The following is a 22,245-nucleotide window of genomic DNA, read 5'->3' as shown; positions in this document are numbered from 1 at the left end:
CAGGGAAAAAAAAAAAAGTTATACTCACAGTACCTAGAGGAGTAGCAGGAGGAACAGAAGGCAAGCGAGATAGACATCTGTACCGAAGCAGCAGGCAGGACGTTGGACAGATCAGCAGAAGACCCAGGAAGAAGGACCCAGAGATGGAGGCAGATGTGATCGGGCCAGTGAAGAAATCGGACGACCCGGTGAAGGCAGGTAAGTGGACGTCAAGGGGAGGGGGAGAGCAGAGGGGGGCGCGGGAGAGCAGAGGGGGATACCAGAGAAGCAAAGAAGGAAGGAAGCAGAATAGAGATGACAGAGGAGGCAGGCAGATCGCAGGTGGAGATCGGGACCGCGGGGGGCAGATCGGGGCGTGGGGGGGCAGACCGCGGGGGGCAGGGGCCATCACGGGAGCGCGCAGGGGCCATAACGGGATCGCGCACGGGCTGCAAGGGGAGTGGAATACTCACGTGGAGCAGGCGCAGAAGCGGTGACAAAAGCGGCGGCAGCGGTGGCGTGGTACCACAAGTACCAGCCACTCCACGCTGCAGACATGTTGGGAGAGGCTCCCCAGACCAGCACAGGCCTGTGGAGGACGGCCACCTGCAGATCAGACCGCCCCACTGCACACTGATTGGAGCGATTGCGCGTCATAGCACGATCGCTCCAATCAGTGGTGCAGGGGCTGGGGGCGGCATGTTTGAGATCCACCTATGATCTGCTGTACCTGCTACGGCATCTCATAGCAGGATCTCATAGTATCGCACTAATTCAGGCATTATTTTTGCCGAAATCAGTGCGAATGTTGTGGTTGGCGGTTCAGATTTGAACAGCCAATCACATCGATCGTCGATGGGGGTTGGCGATGCCACCCCCCCTGGGGTCAAGCAAAGGTCCCCTGCTGTAAGAAACAGCAGGGGACATCATTTGAAAGCCGTTGCTATGGCCACGGCAATCAAATGAAGTTTAGGCCGTAAAATTACGTCCCTGGTCGTTAAGTCACGTTAAAATAGGACGTCATTTTACTGCCCGCGGTCGTGAAGGGGTTAACTAACTCTCTAATTCCCGCCCTTCCCCAACACATAAGCAACACCGGAAAGTACCCCGGGGTTAATCACCGGCTAGCAGGGATACACAAAAAGTTAGATTCAGTACTGTAGTAGTGACTGCTGCGTATTATGTATAAGACCTGGTTTAGCTTCAAAACCACTACTGAGTCAGTGTGCACACTTGTCCGCAAAAACAAAAAGATGTAGGCCGGGACTGAGCTCAGGAATTACTGTATCACCATATTTATCCAGAAAGTTCTCTGGTGCTATGGGGGGGTATCCGCTCCATTTACGGCTCCACAGCAGTTCCCTTTAGTACAGACACTCACGGGAACAATCCCTTCCGGCCTTGGCTCTGCAGCAGTACTCTGTGACATCCATTTAGGTCCAGTCACACGCAGCTGAGTTGACTTGGCTTGGACAGCAGTCAACAGGCTCTCCTTCGCACTCAAAGTCTGCTCGCACGACCGTCCGCAGGCAGTCTCCAACACTTCCGATCTTCAGCTCCGACCATGAAACAGGCAGCCACTTCTCTCTACCATCTCCTAGCTCTGATTTTTTGTCTCTTTCCTCCTCCCAGACTGCACAGATCTCTCTCCGGTGGCTGGGAGGAGGCATTTCAGGAGAGGGCATGGCAGCTGGATCATCAGTAAGAGGTATTGCGGCTGGCTCACCAGGAGACACTGCCGCTGGCCCATCAGTCCTTTCAAGTGAGCTTCATAAAACTGCATCAAAATCTCGTGTATGAAGCATATTAAAGCTTCAGGATTTTTCCTGCCTTTTTTTCCCCCAAGCAAAAAAAAACATTTTACTGTCCCAGAAAATTGAATAAGATTTCTGAAATCTGATGTACTTATTTTTTTTCTTGCAGATTTTAAGCTTTTCCAAATCTGCAGCATGTCAATTCTTTCAGCATGTTTGCATTTTCTAACGAATGGGGAAAAGTGCATCAAATCTTTAACCTGTTTATATTGGATACATTTAGGGTATGTGAACAGTTTTTTTCTTTTTTAGTAAGTGGCTGTGCTATTATTTGAGATTCAAATCACATATTAAAATTTACAAAATATATTGAATATTACGGTAATCTTTTTGGAAACTGCTTAAACCTGCCATTAATTAATGCCAGTCAGTCATTTCACAATACTACGTTTTAATATTTACATCCCAGCATTGCCAATGTGCAGAGAGAGATTCCAGCCATGCCCTGCACCCCCAGGTGACTTCATTTTCCTCCAATTCATGATGACATGTGAAGAATGAGGGAGGTGACACAGGAAGTCAGCGTTACCATGAGCATGCAGGCGGCCCAGCAAGAGCAGGAGGAGACTTGCAGCTTTCTTAGGCCCCCTTCACACGTCCATTGAAAAAAAAAAATAATTGTGTTGCACGGTCCGTTTTGCCCATCCGTGCGGCCAGTCATCTGTACTTGTATCATCCATGTGCAATCTGTGTGACATCTGTGTGACACATGCAGGAAAAAACTCGACACTGAAACGAATGGTTTTTAATGATGGATAGATACAAAGCTCGTAAAACTATTTAGCCAAATAAATAAAATAATTAAATAACAAGCACAGGTAAAGCAGACAGGTGAACAGATTAATGCCAAATTGGGGGGTATAATATAGTGTGTAAAAACAACTATCACTATATATCAATATATTAAATACACCCCAACTTTAATAAATAGGCCATTTATATATAAATATTCAACCAACAAAGAAAAACAGCCAAAATCCAATAAAATATATTCCTTTATTAATAATATAATTAAAAACAGCAATTTCTAAGCAAGGTAAATGATGACAGGAGGGTCCCACAACACAGTCCAATAATAATTAAATATAGAAAGTGTAATTACATAAAATGGCCACCAGATGGCAGCAAGGGCTCAAAACAGGCGAACACACATGGAGAAACTGCCACAGAAATTATAAATAAATAAATATACATATATAAAGTGCAAATGCTATAGATTATACATAAAGTGCACAGCAATAGTAATAAAGTGTATAATAGTGATAAAGTGCACTATGATAAATAATACATACTATGGCAGACAATTCCATGTAGGATCACATGCAGAGGCACCAAACCAACCACCCGGGGTGAATCCAGAGTTGCTTAGTCAAAATGGACTACATAAAAGTACAATGTGCAAACAAATGTAAATACATTCAATCAAATGGATATACCTGAAGCCATATAGACCGTGTATAGGGAGCCTCCAACCCACCCTACACGTGTTTCGGCATACCTTCGTCAGGGAAATGTGTATTAAGACAGCTGGTATAGTCTCCTTTTAAACAATAGGCAGCCTATCAGCTGTTTAGGGCAGTCCCCACCGCAATCATTATAGGGCGCATGCGTGGGTAAGGAGAAGAGACCGCCACGTAACCGAAGACGTCATCCAGAGGCGGGGAGGATGACGCGAGCGGCAATCACCACGTGATATATCACGTGGCAAAACACTGATCACGTGATCCAACCCGCGTCAGATAAAGACGCGCACAGCCATGACGCGTTCCCACCCGATCCACGCATGCGCACAATTGCGGAGCACAGAGATATGAAAAAAGGGTAGATGGATAAAAAAAAGTGGCATATTATTACAGAAATATATTTATAAGCCCCGAAAAAACAATGAAATTACTGATAAAACATACAGATATACAGATCAATGATCAACATTAAATACATACCAAATAAATAAATATCATTGAATAAATTATACATATATAGGTGTACTAAAAAATGCAAAATATGTATAAAATAATATGTACACATATTAAACTATATTAATTTATGCAAAAGTGTATATAAATTGACACAAATATAGAAATATAGAAAATATGCACATAAATATACACATACATGTACATATGCATATACACTAGTGCATAAAAATACAACACGTGTAAAAATGTGAAAAAGTGTATACATATATGTGAAAATATAATAAAAATTATATATATCTCTATCTATATATAGATATATATATAGGATATATACACATGTATGTATCAAAATAGTGAGATAATAATAAGTGAAAAATTGTAAAAAAAAAAAAAATCAAAAAACATAAAAACCTGTGCAAAAGTTACAAACATATCAATATGAGTGAAAAGGTGATCAATCCAATATAATACACATAATATAACATCACGTAAAATCAGCATGTATAAAAAACATTCAATATATCCAAATTTTGTCTGTATATAAATAGATGTTAGTATCCATTGTTCGTCAGGGAAAAATCCAAAATGCTCCAAAATAAATAGATCCAATATGGAAAAAGCGGAATCCATCAATAAATAATAAACTACAATAAAATAAAAAAATAATAAATGTTAGAAAAATACACAAATATAGAAAAGTAAATAAAAACATCAAAAGACCATACCAAGTTAATCCACAAAAAACACTTTAATATATAGTTATACTAAAAAATAATTTAAAAAAATTAAAATTATTAAAAATAGCGATCAGGATAAAATTCTATTACCACAGAGGAGTATCAAAAAAATGTTGTTCTCTTATTGATTAGAATGCAAAAAGGGTCCAAAACTAATTGTCTCATTTAAACCCTTAGGGTGTATAGTATCCAATAACCATATCCACCGACATTCTTGTTGGGCAAGTCTCCTCATAACATTACCACCACGTATCCCCGTAATAATGTGATCTATACCCCTTACTTTGAACAACGAGGAATCCCCTTGGTGGCATTCCAAAAAATGTCGAGGAATTGTTTTTAAGGTACTGGTATCTAGAGCTGTATTAGCGGCATTAATATCACGGACATGCTCACGCACCCTGCCTTTTAGTTCCCTAGTTGTGAGGCCTACATAAATAAGTGGGCATGGGCATGTGGCGTAGTATGTTACAGCCCTAGTCGTACAAGTGATGCTATGAGTAATCTTATACTTCTTATTACCGGATGAATCAATAAAGTCCGTGGCAGTTTCCACATTCGGGCACGCCACACACTTGCCACATGGTTTACAACCCCATTTTGGTCCTGGTAAGGATGAAAAAGGCTTCTTGACTATTGGAACATAATGACTGGATGTAAGAAGGTCCCCAATATTACAACTCTTCCTTGCTGTTACACTCATTTGTGGCATAATATATTGCTTCACAATAGGGTCCGTCATGAGAATAGGCCAAAATTTTTCAATACACTGTAAAAAATTGTTTAAAAGAACCAAAGTCCTCAGTGGTTGATACCTTTTAATGGCTAACTGAAAAGATGGTGATAATTGCAAGCTTTCGAGACTACTCAGGTCTCTTCATCAGGCATGGTATAACTCAAAATCTGAAGAGTCACATATTTATACACAACAGGACATAGAATAGTGCAGCAAAGAAAAAAAAAAACAAGTTACATGAAACATAACTATCACTATGGCAGGGGGGCAAGCTGTTGTGGCCATAAATATTGCTGCACTTCAGTGTGAAAGAGGACAATAAAACTTTCACACTGAACTGCAGCAATATTTATGGCAACAACAGCTTGCCCCCCTGCCATAGTGATAGTTCTGTTTCATGTAACTTGGTTTTTTTTTTCTTTGCTGCACTATTCTATGTCCTGTTGTGTATAAATATGTGACTCTTCAGATTTTGTGTTATACCATGCCTGATGAAGAGACCTGAGTAGTCTCGAAAGCTTGCTATCACCATCTTTTCAGTTAGCCATTAAAAGGTATCAACCACTGAGGACTTCGGTTCTTTTAAACAATTTTTTATCTATACTGGCTAACACGGTACAAAGATATATTTTACCTGTATCAATACACTGTTGCATTAAACGCCAATGTGAATGGTAATCCATGACTAGCCTAACAGGACCAGAATCACTCTGCTTTCTAGGATTATACAAGAGATCATGCCGATTAGAATTCTTAGCTCTCTTATATGCATGATCAATAATTCGTTGTTTATACCCACGTTCCTTAAACCTTCTTTTTTAATCACCAGCCTGGGTTTCAAAATCCACATCACTAGAGCATATTCTTCTAATTCTTAAGAATTGTCCAGTGGGTATCCCCTTTTTTATGTGTGAAGGGTGTGAGGATCCAGCATGGAGAAAGGAATTCACTGATGTTTTCTTGCGGTATACATCTGTTTGCAGAAAATTCCTTCTGTCACGTTTGATAATGACATCTAAAAACTCAATATTAGTAGCACTATACTGAAATGTCAGATGAATATTAAGATTATTCTCATTAAGTGCCCGAATAAAACCTTCCAACTCAACAGATGACCCATTGCAAATGAAAAAAATGTCATCAATGAAGCGGGTCCAAAATATGACCCGCTCCATTGACACCAAGGATTCATCGGAAAACAGCTCTCTCTCCCACAGCCCCAGGAACAAATTTGCGTAGGCCGGCGTCAGGCATCATTATTTAAGCACCACCTGCCTGAGCCTGTTCCACCCTCATCCATGTTTGCTGGTCTGGCACTGTGAGGGCCAGTTCTGACATTGTGCTGGTGTTTGTGGTTCTGCCACACACACTGGCACCAGGACTGCCCTTTTACTCGCAGTTGTCAGTCCTTGCAGCATGGGAGCGGTTCAGACATGTATCATGTAGGTGGTGGTTCTTATATAGTCCTGCTCATTATATGACACCTTAAGGTACGATAATTTATAACAGTGTAGGGACCCCCCTATAGAAATTTGCCGTGACGGGGCAGGGGGGCTCAAATCATTGATCATTTGCAAAAAATCTCATTGAATTGTTACAGTAGCAATGAATTTGTGAATATTACACTTTTTATTTTCTCATTGTTGCATGCCATTCATGAGCAGTGCTGGCTCCCCTCCTCTTTTCGTGTCTGCTACATTAAGGATGATTCAGACCTACAGTACAGACCAAAAGTTTGGACACACCTCCTCATTCAAAGAGTTTTCTTTATTTTCATGACTAAAAATTGTAGATTCACATTGAAGGCATCACAACTATGAATTAAAACATGTGGAATGAAATACTTTAAAAAAAAAAAAGTGTGAAACAACTGAAAATATATCTTATATACTAGGTTCTTCAAAGTAGCCACCTTTTGCTTTCATTAATACTTTGCACACTCTTGGCATTCTCTTGATGAGCTTCAAGAGGTAGTCACCGGAAATGGTTTTCCAACAGTCTTGAAGGAGTTCCCAGAGATGCTTAGCACTTGTTGGCCCTTTTGCCTTCACTCTGCGGTCCAGCTCACCCCAAACCATCTCGATTGGGTTCAGGTCTGGTGACTGGAGACCAGGTCATCTGACGTAGCACCCCATCACTCTCCTTCTTAGTCAAATAGCCCTTACACAGCCTTGAGGCGTGTTTGGGGTTAAGGTCCTGTTGAAAAATAAATTATGGTCCAACTAAACGCAAACCGGATGGAATAGCACACCGCTACTAGATGCTGTGATAGGCATGCTGGTTCTGCATGCCTTCAATTTTAAATAAATTCCCAACAGTGTCAGCAGCAAAGCACCATCACACCTCCTCCTCCATATGTGACGCCCTGGACCCCAGGAGTCACAGGTCACTACACAAACACCTTACACCCCCTTCCCTGTACAGGTCACACCAGTCAAACATTAAACCCTTGTTGCCACCCTCCAGGGTTGATGTCCACACCAGGTGGGGCGGAGCCAGGCAGTTGGCTCCACCCACCGAGGAGTTCACAGGCTGGAGGCGGGAAAACACAGTAGCCAGTCCAGTGGTGGTCAAGGAGTCCAGTTCTGGGCAGGAGTGAGTGAGGAGTGAAAACTGTGTCTGGGTCACACCCCAGGCACTTCCAGCAAGGTCGGCAGACAGTGGTGGCAGTCTGCAGGAGTTGGCGAAGGTCAGCGGAACCATAGGACCGGGATCGGGCGGTACCGAACCGGGGAGCCGATTGATGCCAAGCACAAGGCAGGGTACTCAGACCCCGACTGGGCTTAAAGCCAACCTCTAGTCAAATTCTCTGATTGCGGTCTGGACCTCAGGGATTCATTCCCAACCAAGTACCGATTGAAAGCAACAGCCCAACCGTTCCGGATAAGTGCCACCGCCAAGGGCCAGAGATCCAAAGGACCAGCATCTGCGGGCAAAGGGGCTCCTCCGGCACGTATACGTCAGGGAGCGGACTACCGGTGCCCAGGCATTGGAGTCAACATACAAAACACAGGTGCAGGGAAACGACAGCCACCATCAACCCATCCAGGGAAAACACCGCAGCCGGCTGCGGGCCCCGTCCATCCAGCCGTTTGGTTTACCAGAAACTCTGTCCATCTGTGTGAGTGCACCAGTGCCATCCGCACCGCGCTGCGCCGCACCGCAACCCTGCGAACCCCATCCTATGGGAACCCAACCAGTCACCGGGCCCCAGGACCAACAGCCCCTACCCACGGAGGGGTCAACACCTAGCTGCTCCCCGCCATCGCTCCCCGGAACCCCGTCACCAGCAGCGGTCGTGCCCACCATCACCACAACCCGTGGGTGGCGTCACGAACTCTATCCATCCCAGAGCAAATCCAATTCCTCCCCTTTTCACTCGTGGGCGAGGAGCGCTGCTCGAGCCCCGGGTCCGGCCCACTCGAGCCACTGAGGAGAAGGCACCGGACCCGAGCGCGATCTCCCAGAGCAGCCCCCGCGACGGGGAACTGGCCCCCGCCCTCGACACATGCATCATGGTGGGAACCAGGCATGTAGAGTCCATCCGTTCACCTTTTCTACAAACACACGGTGGTTGGATCCAAAGATCTCAAATTTGGACTCATCAGACCAAAGTACAGATTTCCACTGGTCTACTGTCCATTCCTTGTGTTCTTTAGCCCAAACAAGTCTCTTCTGCTTGTTGTCTGCCCTTAGCAGTGGTTTCCTAGCAGCTATTTTACCATGAAGGCCTGCTGCACAAAGTCTCCTCTTAATAGTTGTTCTAGAGAGGAGACTGTGTCCAAACTTTTGGTCTGTACTATAATATATATATATATATTACATATAAATACACACACACACACACACACACACACACAGAGTAAGAACCCATCCGATCCAAATAGGCAAAGAAATAAAACCATAAATGTCCATAAATTACAAAACTTGAGACGTCAGAAGTGGCAAAGTGAAAAAGTATTTTACACACTGACATTTAGGCTATGTGCCCACGCTGCGGATTTTGCGCGGATTTTTCCGCGGATTTTCCGAAAATCTGCAGCAGCGGCACTTCCAAGCCATTTCAATGGCATTTTGGAAATGCTGTGTCCATGCTGCGGATTTTTCCGCGGCGGATTTGCCGCGGATTTTGATCCGGAAAAATCTGCAGCATGTCAATTATTGTTGCGGATTTTGGTGCGGATTTTGGGTATAGAATGGGGAAAAAAAAAAAAAAAAAAAAAAAATCCGCATCAAAATCCGCGGTAAAAATAGGGTGCGGATTTTCCGCGAAAGTCGCGGATTTTCATGCAGAAAAATCCGCAGGTACATTCTACCGTGGACATATAGCCTTAATGCTTCATACGAAAGCCTTTGTGTTAACAGCTTCAAGTTGCCTCCCATATGGAGAAACTAGGGGCATACATTGCTCAGGTGTGATTTGGCCCATTCTCCTGCACAAAAACTGTTCAAAGTCTGAAGGTCATGTGGGCTCCTATGAACTATGAGCTTTAGTTTGTTCTATAAATTTTCGATTGGATTCAGGTCCAGTCATTGGCTGTGCAATTGTAGCAGCTTTTTTTTTTCTTTTCCTTTGAAAAAAAAATTGAGAGTTTCATGTCTGTGTTTTTGGAATCATTGTCTTGAAATATCCACCCTTGTTTTACCTTCATCATCCTGGTAGATGGCAGCAGATTCTTATCAAGAATGTGTCGCTACATTTGTCAATTCATCCTTCCTTGAACTATTTGAAGTTTGCCAGTGCCATATGCTAAAGAACAGCCCCACATCATAATGTTCCCACCTTCAGACTTCACTGTTGGTATGGTGTTTTGGGGTGATATGCAGTGCCTTTTGGCCTCCAAACATAGTGTGTATTATGGCATCCAAAGAGTTCAATTCTCCCTTGACAGGCTAGTCTAAATATTGTTGAGCAAACTTTAAGGCTGTGTGCTCCTGTTGTGTTTTTATTTTAATGCATTTGTTAGTGCAGATTTGTCACAAAACTTGAAGGGAATCCTGATGCCAGCAATATCAATGAGAATCTTCAAGTGTCATACACACACTGCTAATTTGTAGCTTGCAGGTTTGGTACAAAAAAAAACCCCAAAACTGTAGCATGTGAATTCTTTCAGCATTTTTACAGCGTTTGATCACCCACTGACTTCAATGAAGACATTAAAAAAAAAAAAAAAAACAACACTATAAAAACGTGGATTTGCTGCATTTTTGTACAGTTTTTTCCATGGTTTTTAGACATATAAAAAAGCAAAAAAGAAAATATCATTACTTACAGCAAGATGGAATTGCAGCTGTATATTGCTCAGGCCAAAAGACTACTACTACTCCAGCAGGATACAGCTAAACCCCCACTAGGTGGAGGCAACACAGGTGCAGGTGGAGCCATTCACACTCACTTCCAAATATGGAGGAGGTGATGGCTGGATGGTAAAACTGCACACTGGTGGCTTGCATAGAGCACTGTTCACACTAGCAGACGCACAGTCACAAACCCGCAGCCTATTAGGTGACGCCCATACTATTAGATCAGGCGGGCTGCCAAGCCGTACCCCCACTGCGCGCTACGTAGGGACAGAAACTCTGATAGCAAGGCCTAACAAAAAGGGGCCTGGCTGTATCCTGTGCAAAAAAGTTTTTGAGGTTTTTGCTTGGCTTGGCAGCCCGCCTGATCTAATAGTATGGGCGTCACCTAATAGGCTGCGGGTTTGTGACTGTGCGTCTGCTAGTGTGAACAGTGCTCTATGCAAGCCACCAGTGTGCAGTTTTACCATCCAGCCATCACCTCCTCCATATTTGGAAGGGAGTGTGAATGGCTCCACCTGCACCTGTGTTGCCTCCACCTAGTGGGGGTTTAGCTGTATCCTGCTGGAGTAGTAGTAGTCTTTTGGCCTGAGCAATATACAGCTGCAATTCCATCTTGCTGTAACTAATGGTTTTTAGACAGCAGCGAATGCTATAGATATGGATAATAAAAACCTATTTGGCCTCCGTTTCAATATGAGTGTCAAATTGCCCCTGGGCGTCCCCGGGGCACATTCCTGTGGTAACTTTTGTCCTGCACTGGTTACAGTTGTATTAAACATATTATAATGGTTGTGTGGTTATTACTTGATTATGCACCTTGGTCTGCTCATTTGTTTGCACTGGCTAAGTTCTCCCTTTGTGAGACTCCAATACTTTCACACTTAAGAGCAATTATTCACACACACACCCTGTTGACTTTCTTTTCGCTTTATATTGCTATTATATTGCGTTAAATATTATTTATACAACCACTGTGATGGTGTGATTCAGAAAATAATGATTTTTACATTGTGCCCTGGGTCTGTTTTTGGCATGCTACACATTCACCCATTTTCCATTTTTAAATGGATTTAATATGTATAAGCCATTAAATTGATGTACAAATAAAGGAATTTTACATCAATCGTTGGAGAAGTGAGTATCTTTATCTGTCAGATCTACAATTAATAGATGGAGAGAGTGGACCGTTTTTGATGCATGAATGAATGAATGAATGAATGAATGAATGAATGAATGAATGAATGAATTAAAAAAAAAAATCAAAGTGGGGTTCCCCCACCCTTTTTCTGATTACTAGCAAAGGTAAAGCAGACAGCTGCAGGCTGATATTATCAGGGTGAGAAGGTCCATGGTTATTGGGCCCTTCCCAGCCTACAAATGCCAACTCGCAGGTGCCCCAGAAGTGGCACATCACAATAGAAGTGCCAATTCTGGCGCTTCGCCTCAGCTCTTTCCGATTGCAATCAAGGTAATGTTAGTGGGGGTTGATGTCAGCTGTGTAGTGTCAGCTGTCATCAAGCCCTGGTGTTAGTAATTGAGAGCTGTCTATTAGACCAGTGATTCCGATGTAGTCCACAAATGGAAATCTAAAAGACCTAAGAGAGAAATTAAAGCAAGACTCTGTCACTCATTCACAAATTTATTAGAAAGCAAAGTTCCATGCTTCCATGTAGTCTAGTGTTCCCACAATATTTCTCTAATTACCTGGATCAAAGGTAATGAAACCTGAGAATGAGGCGCCATAGGCTTTGAGCAGCAGCCAGTCCCAGCTCATGCTACGCATCAGGAGACCCAGGACACTGATTATGTCAGGAATATCAACGCTCATCACAGTGATTAACGGTGATGATCCTGATGTCACCGGTCATCAGTGTCCTGGATCTCATGGTATGTTGCTTAACCTGGATTAGCTGCTGCTCAAAGCGCATGGAGCCTTGTTCTGCGGCTCCAGGTAATCTGTGGTAATCTGAGGTCCCAGGCCTTTGATCCACGTAATCAAGCAAAGTCGTGGGAACCGCTGGACTAGGTCAGAGCAGGCAACTTTGCTTGCTAATAAATTGATAAAGGAGGGATAGTGTCTTATTTATGTTTCTCTTTTATGTATCCTTCCCTGGACCATTTCGGACCTGCATGGATTTTTTTTTTTTTTTAAATAAAATGGTGAACCAGGGAAAGTGTAGGGGGAAGTGTATTTAAAAAAAAAAAAAAAAAAAAAAAGTATATATGTGTGTGTTTATTTTCACTTACTGGGTTAGTACTGGGGATGTCTCATAGACACCTCTCGTTTACTAACACCAGGGCTTGGTACCAGCTAACACTACACAGCTGACACCATCCAAAACTACCATCAACCCAAATGCCACCACACAAGGGCAATAAGAAAAAGCTGAGGCAAAGCGTCAGAATTGGCCCTGAGCAGGGCAGATCAAAATATTGTAGTGCGCCTGCGCAGGACCGCAGTGCCGGATAGCGTGCATGACGTAGGATGCGTCATGCACCCAGGTTTCAGAAGAATGAGTACAAAGATGGCCAAAAGAGGCGGCGCCAGACACAGAGAATGGAGACATCCATCCAACCGGTCTGCACCGCACCGCCCGTTAGGTATTATAAAGGGACTTTTACATTCTATACAGCAGCCTGATCTCTTATATACAGACTATTAGAATGCTGAATATAAGAGCGTGGTGGTGGCCACAGCTTATAGTTACTAAATCCAGTGACAAGTTCCCTTTAAAATGTAACGTTCCCATAAACTACACCATAGAGACACAAAAGACAGCATAAAAATTGCTGTCCGCTCCAGCTGCATTCTGACCTTCAAAAAGGTGTGAAAAATTCCTTTTAATAATTACTGTAACATGAAACCTGGATTATTTTGTCTCCATTATAAAAAAATACTGTATATTAAAAGATAATATTTACAGATATATGTTCATACTCAGGAAAGACCTTGGGCAAACACTTGGATCCTGCAAGGGTCACATCTGCATACGTAACGCCACTACAGGCTGGCACTATTAAAGGGAGTCTGTGTCTGCTTATTAACAGCTCAAAAACATTGAGTGAAGGTGAAATATATAGAAAATATTCCCATTCCATACCTTATGAAGCAGCTCTGCCAGCTCTACACACAGAGCAATAACATCCCGACTAGCGGAGTAGTCATTCAGGCGTGTGAACAGATACCTGGAGATAGAATACACAATGTAATTATACACAAAGTATACAATAACACACTGTGCAGAATTATTGGACTAGTGAGGATTTTGACCATATCATTTTTATACACATTTTCCAACTTTAAGCTGAATATAGTTGAATGCCAATTGCATGAAGCGGATCCGGTGATGTGTATTTGTGTAATGAGGGAGAATATGGCCTAAGGATATATACACCCTTTATACAAAATGGGCCAAAGAGCTGTAACTGACTCGAAAAAGTTCAAAATTGTCAAAAGTCTTAAAGGATGCAGCAGTCTTGACATTGCTATGATATTGAAGCGTGATTACAGATCCTTAAAAAGGTGGATCAGAAAAAGCAACACGCATTAAAAGGGTTGTCAGATCCAAATCCACAACTCTTCAGCAATTGTGCACTGGCAGGATTCTCCAGTGTCAGAGCCGAAAACGGAGGTCACATGGCCGCGACTACGCGATCTGCAAGAATCCAACTAGATGGGCGCAGCCTCACTAAATGCAAGCGTATTGAGTGAGGCTGCACTCATATAGTCAGATTCTGGCCGGGAGTATACATCGCATACTTGGAATCACTAACCGTGGTTCCCGACACTGACACCGGAGAATCCTCACAGCAACTGCCGACTTGTGGATTTGGATGGGAAAATCCCTTTAAACTGCTAAACATTTGAGAAAAATCAAACTAAGTTACCAGGAACCCATTATCCTCCAGTGCGGTCATATTCCAAAACTGCGTAGTAGGAGGCAGCACTTAAAGGGATATGCAAATGTAGCGCCCCTAACTATATCAGAGAACTGCATCCTGTCCTCCAGAGTGCAGGACCCAACCCCCGTTGTTACAGGTTCCCAATAACCAGTGTCACCCCATCAGCATTACAAATCCCAACCACACCTCACATCAAACCTGTCAGACACACCAGTGGGTTGGTCAAGCTGGAGTAGGGCCACCCACCTAGGGGTCAGGCAGACTGGTGGGAGAGAGGAAGGCAGTTGAGTGAGAGCCCTCAAAGAGTGAGGAGCTGGGAGTAGTAGCTCCCAGGGAGCGAGACCAAGGTTGGGTCGCAGACTGTGGAGCGGGACCACAGGAGTCGGGGACCGGTAGCAGGGACATTGGAAAGGGGTGTGACGGACATAGTCTTGGAGGACTATCGGCATCAGAACCCCAAAAGAACTTACCGGTACAGAGCATGGCGGAGTACAGGACCCTAGGTCAGGGGCAGGTTCCGCCGCCCTGATAATTAACCTGGGAGGGAGAGTATCTTCACAAACTTCCCTAAGAGCTCAGAGATTGAAGGCATCAGCATAACGCGGGGAATAGGGTTCTCCATAAAAGGCAACCCAACTGAAATCCCAAGTGCCAGCCATCAAGAGCACAGCTGCCCTACACACAGGTAGCGGGGCCCCAACAGCTTCATGCCAAGGGGCCACTAAAATTGTGCACGGAGGCAGAGTCCGGACTATCAAGTGACACCGGTGGGAGCGGACACCTGGACGGGCTCCCTGTAGTGACTGTGATGCACAGAGACTTCGGTTTATCTCCAGTGTGAGTGTCTCCTTTATAATCCTCATCCTGCACCACGACTACCCACAGTGAGTACTCTGTTCCCCTGCACCCTGCGCTCCCCAGTATCCACCAAAAACCCCAGAGCCCAGGGCCTTCCCTACTTGTGGAGGGACTGACACCTTGCTGCCCCAACACCATCTGCCCCGGTACTCCTTCCAGCAGTGGCGGTACTCCCATTACCGCAACCCGCAGGTGGCATCAAAAACTTCTCCCCTGTAAATAATCCCCCTTTCAAGGATCGGAGTGTTAGCCGAGCCCGGGTCCGGACCCTTCGAGGCAGCACCACCCCGAATCCGAGCACCCCGGTCTGCGCCGGGGCAGTACACGAACATGATTTTTCTTACAATCCAAGACACCCATGGCGGTTAAGACCCACCTGGAGCTTCATCAGAACAGGATGAACTGTGTCTGCAGGAAGGATTGTGGTGAGAGCGCTGGACTAATGTAATGGCGACTCTATTCGGAATTGGCGCCAATTCAGACATGTGACCAGGATGGGCAGCAGTTTGAGTTATATCATGGACACCATTTCATCTCATCCATGGAGAGTTCCTTTAAACGATGAAAGAATAATGACCTGGTCCCTTCCTCACCTGACCTAAACCCTATTGAGAACTTTTGGGCCCTTCTTAAATGAGATATTTACGATGAAGGGAAACAGTCACCCATTTGTACAGAGTTTGGGAGGCCTTGATTGGCGCCTTTTAAATGTCAGAAATGTATTTTTGTACATTAAGTTGCATAATAATTCTGCACAGTAATAATTGGCCAATAATTCTACACACATTCTCCTAAGATAAATCTTCATTATTACTTTCTTAAATATTCAGGTTTATTAACCGTTTTGTTATGTCTGACAGCACTGTAGTTCTATAATAAAATGATTCATCAACCATGCATACTGCCAAATTATTGTGCACAGTGTATATATCAAGTGAAGTGATAGTCTCCATACGACACTGCTGTTTTGCTTTCTTCCCCATCACCACATTTTGAAAAATATAACCTTTTAGTTTTCCTATTTACGGTATATCAAAGTGAGTACACCCCTCACATTTGTGAATATTTCATTATAACTTATGGGATAACACTGAAGATAGGACACTTTGATACAATGTAAAGTAGTCAGTGTACAGCTTGTATAACAGTGTAAATTTGGGGTGCCCTCTAAATAACCAACACAGCCATTAATGTAAAAACCACTAGCAACAAAAGTGATTACACCCCTAAGTGAAAATGGCCACATTGTGCCCAAAGTGTAAATATTTTATGTGGCCACAATTATTTTCAAGCACTTCACTCTCTTGGGCATGGAGTTACTAGAGCTTCACAGGAGCCGCTGGAATCCTCTTCTGTCCTCCATGACGACATCATGGAGCTGGTGGATGTTAGGGACCTTGTGCTCCTCCACCTTCCATTTGAGGATGCCCCACAGATGCTCAATAGGGTTTAAGTCTGAGGACATGATGGCCAGTCCAGCCCCGCTACCCTCAATTACTTTAGCAAGGCACTGGTCATCTTGGAGAATTGTTTGGGGTCATTATGTTGGAATAGTGCCCTAGGGCCCAGTTTCTGAAGGGAGGGGGGGGATCAGGCTCTGCTTCAGTGTGTCACAGTACATGTTGGCATTTATGGTTCCCTCAATGAACTATCGATCCCCATAGCCAGCAGCCCCCCAAACCATGACACTCTCACCACCATGCTTGACTGTAGGAAGACACACTCCCCATTCACACAGATCTTGTAACACTAATGAGTCACATGACACCAGGGAGGAAACATGGTCAATTGGGCACAATTTGGCCATTTTCTTTTAGGGGTGTGCTCACATTTGTTGCCAGGGTTTAAGCATTAATGGCTGTGTTGAGTTATTCAGAGGACACAGCATATTTACACTGTTATACAAGCTGTATACTACTTTACATTGTATCAAAGTGTCAGATCTTCAGTGTTGTCCCATGAAAAGATATACACAATATTTAGAAAACAGAGGTGTAATCACTTGATATACTGTAGATAACCATATTATTTGATTTTGGCTAGAGGTGCATTTTTTTTTTTTTAATAATCAGGTCTAGTGATGGGCGAATAGTATCTATTCAAGTTCAGATAATAGTTACTGAATTCAGAGTCTATTCCAGTATTCTTCACGACAAAAAAGAAAATGCTCAGGTTCCCCACTGACTTACATTAGGTTCATTATTCGTGACGAATACCGCCATAGTAGTTAGGGATTAGTTACGAATAATCCAAACATGAATAGTGACTATTCGCCCATTACTTCCCTTTTGGGATATATAATTTGATAATACACAATAATTTTTAATGGGAAAATTGATTAAGAGCACTTCTGCCGTTGCTTAGTAAAGGGGTTCTCCAGTCTAAAGAGCCAATTCTGCAACGTCTGTGGATGCAGAAGTGCGAGAGTAAGATGCACACAGCGTCATGATACCTCTATATTCCCTGTGCCATTGGGCAGTCATGTATACGATTCATATAGCTGCGGTCACATGCCAACTAGTCGTATTTGGCATCTCACAATTTTCTTCTACTGAGAGAAGCTCAATAACACAAGTTGGCGTGTGAGCATAAGCATGCAAACATATTTGTTATCATGTTCAGTAAGAAATTAATAAAATAATTTGAACTGTTCCTTAAATTCTAAGTTTATTCCTAGAGGTTTTACATTTACCACTAAAATTTATATAATGAAAAAAAAAAAAACCTTAATTTGGTATGGCTGTAACCACACTGACCTACAGAATCATTTGTGGGTAGAGATGAGCGAGTACCGTAATATTCGTATTTGCGATACTCGTACGGAGTACTTTGTAACACTCGCATATTCGTTTCGAATAGCGAGTACAATGCAAGTCAATGGGAAATGTGAGTCATTTCTACTGGAGTCCAGCAGCAAATTACTCGCATTTCCCATTGACTTGCATTGTACTCACTATTTGAAACAAATACGTTAGTATTACAAAGTACTCGTTACGAGTAAAGCAAATACGAATATTAGAAAAACTCGCTTATCTCTACTTGAGGGTTATTCTTACAGCAAAATGAATACTGTAAAATCAAAATGTAAACAATGGCACAATTGTGTTTTTTCACCATTACATTATATGGTAAAATTAATATGGCATTTCCCAGCCCACATTCAGCAATATCCGCATTTCTTCCTGTTTATTGCGATCAGCAGGAAGTTTGGAAATGTTACTATAAGCACTATTTGCACTGGGGGTGAGTAATGTTGATTGTAACTACGGTATGTACACAAATGTGGCAATATGAAACGTGTGCTTTGGAGCCTCAATTCAATGTTGGTTTCTAGAATACGCAGGAAATAAGAATTATTCTTACCGTTAATTCGGTTTCTAGGACCTTCCACGACAGCATAGGAGGTTGTCTCTCCACGCCCTAATTGGGACAGGAAGCACAGAGAGGTTAAAAAGGACCCTCCCACCTCCCATAGCCAGTGTCTTACAAAGAACCCATAGCATATGAGAAGTACAAACACATCCAGGAACATCGAGGATAAGGGAGGGAATTACATGCTGTCGTGGAAGGTCCTAGAAACCGAATTAACGGTAAGAATAATTCTTATTTCTCTAGTCCCTTCCACGACAGCATAGGAGGAATACCAACGAATTGATACCTGGGGGGGACCACATCCTGCAGGACCTTCCTGCCAAAAGCCAAATCCCTGTTGGAATCCAGATCCAAACGATAATGCTTTGTGAAAGTATGGAGGGAAGACCACGTAGCCGCCTTGCAGATCTGCTCAGGAGAAGCCCCTGCCCGTTCAGCCCAGGAGACAGAGGTAGCCCTGGTGGAGTGCGCCGTAAATCCAGTAGGCGGAGACAGATGCTGAGCGAGGTAGGCGTCTCTAATAGCCCGCACAATCCAGTTGGCGACGGTACTTTTAGCCACCTTCTTGCCCTTATTTCGACCAAAGGGCTGTATGAATAGGTTATGATCAATACGCCAAGGTGCAGTAATAGCTAGGTAGTGCAACACCGTCCGACGAACGTCCAAAGAATGGAACACTTCCTCCCCCGGAGTCCTAGGATGCTGACAGAAGGAAGGCAGGACGATGGACTGAGAACGGTGAAAATCCGAAACCACTTTGGGAAGGAAGGAAGGATTCAGCTGGAAAACAAATGCTGTCATCTCTGACGGTCAGGTAAGGCTCCCGAATAGACAATGCTTGAAGTTCCCCGACTCTCCGAGCGGACGTAATAGCCACGAGAAAGGCAGTCTTGTGAGAGAGAGAACGGATGCTACAGGAGGACAGAGGCTCAAAGGGTGACTGAGATAGTCCGGTAAGTACCACATTGAGATCCCAGCGAGGTGTCAGGACCCTCTGACGCGGACAGTCTACTAGCGGACACGAAGAAACGGCGGATCCAGCGATGATCTGCCAGAGCCATGTCAAAGACTGCACTGAGTGCTGAGACCTGCACCTTCAGGGTGCTGGGCCGAAGGCCTAAGTCCAATCCACTCTGGAGGAAGTCGAGAATCTGCGCAATGTTAGGCCGGAGCGGGTCAGGAGGCCGGGAACCACACCAGGAGGAAAATCTCATCCAGATTTTATTGTAAATACTATTAGTCCCCGGTTTACGGTTGCTCTGTAGAGTAGCCACGACCTTGTCAGAAAGTCCATGGGCCTTCAGTGCCCGGGCCTCAGAAGCCAGGCAGCCAACTAGAGTTTCTGGGGGTCCGGATGGAATATCGGACCCTGAGACAGTGGGGTCCGAACCCAGGAGGACCGGTCCGTCGATCCCGAGAGTCAGGATCAGGCTGTACCAACTCTGCCCTGGCCACAGAGGAGCTACCAGGATAGTTGCGGCTCCGTCGCCTCTGATCTTCCTCAGGGTTCGTGCTAGAAGAGGAATTGGGGGGGGAAGGCGTAGGCGAGGCAAAAGGACCAAGTGTGGCAGAAGGCATCCACCCCCAACGCATTGTCCCGAGGGTTCAGGGAGAAAAATGTTGCGACTTTGCGATTTCTTGCTGAAGCAAAGAGGTCCACCTCTGGAGTACCCCATCTTGCCACCAGAGAGCAGAACACCGCTTGGTCCAGACTCCACTCCCCTGGGTGAACATCCCGACGACTCAGGAAATCTGCCTGAAGGTTTTGGGATCCCTTTAGATGGACTGCAGAAAGGGATAGCAGGGACCGTTCTGCCCAGTGGAAGATCCGGGAGGACACAGACTTCAGGGCGCCCAATCGTGTACTGCCCTGACGGCGGAGATGTGCTACCGTGGTGACATTGTCTGAGTAGACCAGGACGTGAGTGTCCCGGACGAGATCCTGAGCCGCAAGGAGGGCTTCCCTGACTGCCCTGAGCTCCCGGTAGTTGGAGGATTGGGAGCTGACATAAGGACTCCAGACCCCCTGAAATGGGGAGTTTGCCACCATAGCACCCCATCCCCGCAGGCTGGCATCGGTTGTTAGTGTAACCAGGGGCGTCTGAGTCCAGGCAACCCCCACCTTTAGGTTGTTGGGATGCAGCCACCAGAGAAGGGATGAGGAGACGGTCCCTGAGAGGCGAAACAGTTTGTTCAGGGAGGACGGGAGTCTGGCCCAATGCGCCAGGATATGATCCTGTAGACAACGAGAGTGGGCCTGAGCCCACATGACTGAGGGAATGCAGGACGTCATAGAACCTAGAGCCGACATAGCTGCTCGAAGGGTCGGGCGAGCCGGTCGGCGAAGCTTTGATATTTTGGTTAGCAGGGTCAACCGGTGGCTCCCCGGGAGAAAGGATGCCTGTCTGTCGGAGTCCAGCAGCACCCCGAGAAACTGCAAAGTGGAGGAGGGTTGCAACTGTGATTTCTTGAGATTGGGGATCCAGCCCTAGGAACGAAGAATGCTTAAGGACTTCTCCACATGGCTCCGGAGGATCTGAGCGGAGGGAGCCACGAGAAGAAAGTCGTCCAAATATGGAACCAGACAGATACCTTGCAATCGTATGAAGGCGAACCACCTCTGCCATGATCTTTGAAAAGATCCTTGGAGCCGAGGAGATCCCGAAGGGAAGTACGTTGAATTGGAAATGAAGCACCTCCACCCCGTGCAGAACCGCAAACTTGAGGTATTGCCTGTGACACGGATGGATGGGTACATGGAAGTAGGCGTCTTTCAGGTCTATTGAGGCCATCTGGTGGTGCAGACCTATCAGTGGGATAGCCGATCTCACAGACTCCATCTTGAAACGCCGGTATCTGACCTGCCGGTTGAGACGCCTCAGATTGATGATAATCCGGACATCGCCAGACGGCTTTTTGACAAGGAAGAGACGGGAGTAGTGGCCTACTCCTCCTTCCTGACTCGGGACTGGGGAAACGACCCCCGAATGCATTAGCTCCTGAATCTTCGAGTACAGGAGGGCCTGTGAACCCTGCGCCAGAGCCGTGACTCGGAGGCCTGGTAGAGGGGGGGGAGATGAATTCTATTAATAGACCCTCTGAGACGATCTTCAGGACCCATTGGCAGGAGGTGATGGACCGCCACTGGGGAAGAAGAGCCGAGAGTCGTCCCCCTACCCGATCCGAGTCATGGTTTGTCTTGCTGAGGACGTTGTTGATGGGAAGGGATGAGAATGTTTCTCCCTCTTCCCTTAGGGTAGCTCCACCGGCCCGACTTCCCTTTCCCCCTGGGCTGGGAGGACTGAGGCATCGAGGGGCGAAAGGACCGCTTCCTGGAGGGCTTAGGATCCGGCAAGGCCTTACAATCATTCGCCTTGTCCAGAATGTCATCCAGGGCAGGCCCAAACACCAAATCCCCTTTAAACGGAAGGGAGCAAAGTCTCATTTTAGAGGTGGAGTCTCCACTCCATGCCTTAAGCCAGAGGGCACGTCTGGCAGAGTTAGACAAGACCGAGGTCCTGGCAGCCAGGCGGACAGACTCCACCGAGGTATCCGCCAAAAAACTGGTAGCTTTCCTAAGTAAGGGAAGGGATTCTAGCAACTCCTCCCGAGGGGTACCCTGG

General features: G+C 45.1%; 1 protein-coding gene across 2 annotated transcripts in view; it reads right to left on the bottom strand.

The window, feature by feature from the left end:
- Positions 1-4,010: 4,010 nt before the first annotated feature.
- Positions 4,011-22,245, bottom strand: part of LOC142289860 (connector enhancer of kinase suppressor of ras 1-like) — a 28,121-nt gene continuing 9,886 nt past the window's right edge. Inside the window, exons 4-5 of one of the 2 annotated variants that reach the window (XM_075333806.1) lie at positions 13,591-13,675; positions 4,011-4,356 (exon numbers count right to left, since the gene is read on the bottom strand). In XM_075333806.1, the coding sequence (XP_075189921.1) occupies positions 4,342-4,356; positions 13,591-13,675 (100 nt within the window). In that variant the 3' untranslated portion in view covers positions 4,011-4,341. Of the gene's footprint in view, positions 4,357-13,589; positions 13,676-18,613; positions 18,671-22,245 lie in introns of those variants that run through there. The other variant, XM_075333807.1, reaches the window with a different exon arrangement.

Source organism: Anomaloglossus baeobatrachus, chromosome 2 (assembly GCF_048569485.1).
Source record: "Anomaloglossus baeobatrachus isolate aAnoBae1 chromosome 2, aAnoBae1.hap1, whole genome shotgun sequence".
NCBI classification, from domain to species: domain Eukaryota; kingdom Metazoa; phylum Chordata; class Amphibia; order Anura; family Aromobatidae; genus Anomaloglossus; species Anomaloglossus baeobatrachus.
The sequence above is the reverse complement of the archived record's forward strand: the minus strand, read 5'-3'. Positions and strand labels throughout refer to the sequence as shown.